Consider the following 5,000-nt stretch of genomic DNA (forward strand, 5'->3'; position numbering starts at 1 on the left):
CGCCAGGACTGCTCATCATATCGTGACAAAGTTTACACCAATCATTATCTTCTAAAGTATCCTTATATTGAGATGTCCATTCTCTTTGCCCTAAACATAGGCTATCATTTGTGTGCGAAGCATGTTTCAATTAAGACAGTACACAAGCTGTTTTTATTGTTGTAATATTGAATGATTTTCATGAATAAAGCGTTGAAAGATTATACGCACAGTGCGTACAGGATTACGCCTGGCGGCGCCACTGCACACACACACACACACACACACACACACACACACACACACACACACACACACACACACACACACACACATACACACATACACACATACACACATACACACACTGACATGCACACACACACACACACACACACACAGGGACACAAAAATATGGGACTGTTCTTCATAAATCAATCCTCTGTATTTGTCTCCACAGATCAGCACGTCGTTTGGTAACCTGGACCCGTTTGGCACGGGTCAGACTCTGCCACCGCTACAGCTGCCCCAAGCCCCCACTGCCCCATCCACAGTCACCCCCCTCAAGAAACCCCCCAAGTGGATCCGTCGCCCTGTCGGAGCCTCATTTGCGGTGAGTAATAATCCCAGAATGCATCAGCTTTGCCCACCTAGATACGTGGGGGTCAGTACAACTAGGGGTGAGTAGGCACAGAATGCGTCTGCTTTGCCCACCTATATGCGTGGGGGTCAGTACAACTTGCTACCCAACTGGTCCATCTGCTGGTGTGGGCCTTTTGAAGTCATTTATAAACTTAAACTTATTTACAGACTTTAAAGGTGGCGTCAGTGATTCTAATCAAATACACTTCAGTGATTCTAATCAAATACACTTTTGGCTGTTGAACTGAAATATCAACAGCCTTTCACCAGAATTGCTTACTGTACCTTTAACAGTTTCCCCCGCTCTGTCTTTCTGCAGTTTGGAGGCAAACTGGTTTCCTTGGAGAACGGCAACCCTCTCCCTCAGCCTACCCAGCAGCCTCTGCCCCGTGTGGTGCACGTCAGCCAGGTTGTCACGGAGACGGCGTTCCTGGAGCGCTCCGCTCAGCTGCAGGCCACTCTGAGTGCCGGCAGCTTCGCCGAGTTCTGCCAGACGAAGATCGAGGCAGCGCCCAGCGAGTTTGAGAAGGCGGTGTGGTCCTTCCTCAAGGTGAGAAGAACGTGCAGGACTTTGGAACAGATCTTTGTCATGTATACTTTTTAATATTTTTCCCCAATGTGCTGAGTATATTTCAGACTTAACTCTGTGAAACTTTTTGCAATAAATGAATTGAACTAAATGATCTTGAACAGATATTGAGAAGATCTGAGCTGTGTTGAAATCAAGATACGCAAAAAAGTTGTTGTTGTTTTACTTCAAATTTGTACATTTTTGTGTAAACGTTTTTAAATTATTTTATAAAAACAGAAAACCTTAGTGCAGCATTTCTGCATTTCTTTCAAGAACTACCTCTTTAGATTGCACACTCGTCAAAGTCAAATAGTAAAAAAAAAAAAAGAAATGTTTTCAAACTTTCAATCTTGCAAATCAGTTTACAGGCTACAGGGGCACATTATGTTTTCCTGTGTGGACTCTTGCAGAGGTCGTAGTTTATTCATTTAGATCAGAAAGGTAAACATTCTCTACCGTGTCCCCAGGTGAACTTTGAGGACGACAGTCGTGGAAAGTACCTGGAACTTCTTGGGTACAAAAAGGAGGAGTTGGCACTTAAGGTGAGCGAAGACTGATAAATGTGTCTTCTTCATGAATTTGGCTTAGTTTAAGACACTTTGAATCTTTTACATCTCCTTTCAACCTCACCAAGCGGTAAAATGTAGTGTTACGACTACGTTTGGGGAAACGTGAAGTAGAACAATAATTTGATGATTCACAAATATTATAATGTGAATGGGGAAATGGACAAATTTGTTTTGTTGCATTGAGACCTCCAGGGGCTGTATCTGTAAGGATGACAGTTGCTGGGCTTGGAGAGGGGTGTGTATCGCGGTTCTGTCTTCACGAATCACGATACGAGATTGTGGATGTTTGTATCACGATTTCAGTTTCGGTTCGGTATTATTACAGCCCTAATGTCTCTGTCCCATGATGCTGTTGTTGTATTTCAGATTGCTGAGGCTCTGGAGAAGAAAGACTCCCAGCCTGCAGAGGTAATGTTCCTTCTGTGTAACCTTCAGAGGTTCCTTCTGTGTAACTTTTCATTGGTTCCTTCATGTACAATCATTAGTTGCGGTCCTAATGTTCAGACATCAGGAATCACCAGAATAACTGGTGACTGTCCAAGTAAATTTTGTATATCCTTTTAGAGCTACTTTCCTTTATTAACAGACAAACCTTCAGCATGGCTTTCTTGGTTCCTTTTAGGAACCTTCATATTAATGTGTCAATTCCCTTTCAGAATCATGTAAAGGTTCCTTTAGTGCCATGATAATGTTAGGACAGGAAAGGGTCTGTAAAGGTTCATTCAAGATCATGTAAAGCTTACTTTAGCGCCATGATGTTAGGACAGGAAAGGGTCTGTGGTTTTATCAGTTGTGCTCATGGGGAAGATGGCTGATAAGTTGTCTAGAATTATCATATTAATGTAATGATTTTTTTTTTTTCAAGTTCTAATGAAATTTTATTACCTGTTATTACCAATAACATCGCTACAACAAATGTAGAGTACACAACCCGCTCATAGCCATGATGTTATTGGTGATGAAGCCCCACACCTTCTCTCTTTTGGGGGCTTTTTATGCCTTTAATTGGGCCGGACAGTAGAGAGAGTGACAGGAAGTGAGTGGGAGAGAGAGACGGGGTAGGATCAGGAAATGACCCAGGCCGGACTTGGGTCACAACCCGGCTCCACATTCCCACGATTATGGTATGGGCGCGCTGTAACCAGCACCCCCCCCCCCCCAAGGACCACACCTTTTCTGTGACGCTTAAAGCATAATGCATTGGCAAAGCACTTGCTGTCAAGTCTATGAATGTTCTCTGCATATGTTATCTAAATTATATGATTACAAACTGCTCGGTGAAGGTGACAACATTATAAGTAGTGTTTTCAACCAGTTTTTTTTTTTTTTTTTTTTTTTTTTCTTTTTTTTAATTGTTAATAATGCCCAAAATATGTTTCACTATTCAGATATGGGATTTTCTCATGATTTGTTTTTTGTACCAAGCGCTTTTGGATGGGATGTATATTACACAATTCTAGAGTACCTCTTCCAACTAGTCAGAACATTTACATTGACCGTGGTACTGAAATTTAATTATAGTCATCTAAAGGACTTGAGTGCCCTAAGTGAAGACATATGTTATGTACATAAGACATATGTACATAAATGTATTTTCTTACAATTTGACATTTTTTTATTTGAAGAACCACAGTGAAGAACTTAGTGACAGATAGACTGAAAATGAAGATAAACCAGATTGTTGTGGCTTACATTGCAACTTTGCTTGTGCTTGCTGTATCCCGATTGAATTACCTGCAATCTGCTGTGTGTGTGTGCGAGTGCGCGTGCGCATGTGTGTGTTTCTGACGCTGCTTCTGCTTTTAACCACCTGCTTCACCCTCAGGCCGTATCTGAGCCTCTAGCGGTTCCCGAATCTCAACCAGAACCGGAACCGGAACCTGAGCCGGAACCACAGACTCAAGAACCTGAGGCTGAACCCGCACCTCCTGAACCTACGCCAGACTTCCCTGCTGACTCCTTCTCCGTCTTCCCTGCCGACTCCTTCTCCATTTCACAGCCTGTGATACTCCATCAACTCCATCAGCCAGAAGCAGTGCCTGAACCTCAGACAGAGCCCGCAGTGGAGCTTGTACCTCCACCACAAGTGGAACCTGCGGTTCCACCAGAACTTGCAGCAGAACACGTACCTAAATCCGAGGTGGAACTGGCCCATGAACCTGAAACGCAAGTGGAACCCATTTCTGAGGTGGAATTTGTACCTGAAGCTGAAGTGATGTTTGCACCAGGACCCCAGGCAGAAGTCCAACCCGAACTTCAAGCAGGTCTTAAGCCTGAACCTCAATTGGAACTCGTACCAAATGTTCAACCAGAAGAACACACTGTCAGTGGAACATTGCCTCCTGAAGCAGCCGCAGTGGGACAACCTCCTGAAGCAGCTATTATGGAACCGCTTTCTGAAGTGGCTCTTCTAGAACCACCTCCTGAAGCAGCGACTCTGGAACCACTTCCCGAAGCAGCCATTCAAGAACCATCTCCTCAAGCAGCTATTTTGGAACCGCTTTCTGAAGTGGCTCTTCTAGAACCACCTCCTGAAGCAGCGACTCTGGAACCACTTCCCGAAGCAGCCATTCTGGAACCATCTCCTCAAGCAGCTATTTTGGAACCGCTTTCTGAAGTAGGTCTTCTAGAACCACCTCCTGAAGCGGTGACTCTGGAACCACTTCCTGAAGCAGCCATTCTGGAACAATCTCCTGAAGCCATTACCTTGCACCCCTCTTTACAACCTCTCATTCCTTTGGACGCCTCTCCAGCTGCCAGCCTTCATCTGACACCTGAAGCCATGGCACCGGTGGACCTCCAGGACTTCAGTGTCCCGACACTCGCTCCTCCACTCAACCTGCAGCAGCAGCAGCAGCCTGTGTCTCTATTCGCGCCTCCCTGTGAAGTCCAGCAGGCTCTTCCTGTATTTGCTCCTCCCAGTGACATCCAGCAATCACTTCCTTTATTCGCACCTTTAGTTGGTTCCCTGGACCCAGCAGCACAACTGCTTCTTGCCCCAGCAGATCAACTACCCCCTGGAAACACAGGCTTCACGAGTCCCCCTTACCCTTCAGATGCGTCGGCTGTTCCCCTAGCAGCTCCTGGCTTTGGTCTGGCCCCCATGGAAGTCCCAGCTCCCCAGATTGACCTTGCATCTTCCGTTGACCTCTCCTTTCCACCAGTGGCCCAACTTCCTGTAAATGAATGTATACCCCAAGATGTCCAACCACCTGTGCTTGATACTGTACCTGGCATTG

At 45.3% G+C, this 5,000-nt stretch overlaps 1 protein-coding gene across 8 annotated transcripts in view; it reads left to right on the plus strand.

Annotated features, from left to right (window-relative positions):
- sec31a (SEC31 homolog A, COPII coat complex component) overlaps positions 1 to 5,000 on the plus strand; it is a 37,026-nt gene that overhangs the window by 13,375 nt on the left and 18,651 nt on the right. For 7 of the 8 annotated variants that reach the window (XM_076283855.1, XM_076283856.1, XM_076283857.1 and 4 more), the window contains 5 exons: positions 440 to 592; positions 941 to 1,171; positions 1,660 to 1,734; positions 2,128 to 2,169; positions 3,587 to 5,000. The exon at positions 3,587 to 5,000 is cut by the window's right edge and continues 440 nt beyond it. In XM_076283855.1, coding sequence (XP_076139970.1) covers positions 440 to 592; positions 941 to 1,171; positions 1,660 to 1,734; positions 2,128 to 2,169; positions 3,587 to 5,000 — 1,915 coding nt within the window. The remainder of the gene's footprint in view (positions 1 to 439; positions 593 to 940; positions 1,172 to 1,659; positions 1,735 to 2,127; positions 2,170 to 3,586) is intronic. The other variant, XM_076283863.1, reaches the window with a different exon arrangement.

Source organism: Alosa pseudoharengus, unplaced genomic scaffold (assembly GCF_046254945.1).
Source record: "Alosa pseudoharengus isolate Yale_2024_CS ecotype anadromous, Long Island Sound unplaced genomic scaffold, YU_APseudo_1.1 YU_APseudo_1.1_scf_14, whole genome shotgun sequence".
NCBI classification, from domain to species: Eukaryota; Metazoa; Chordata; class Actinopteri; order Clupeiformes; family Clupeidae; genus Alosa; species Alosa pseudoharengus.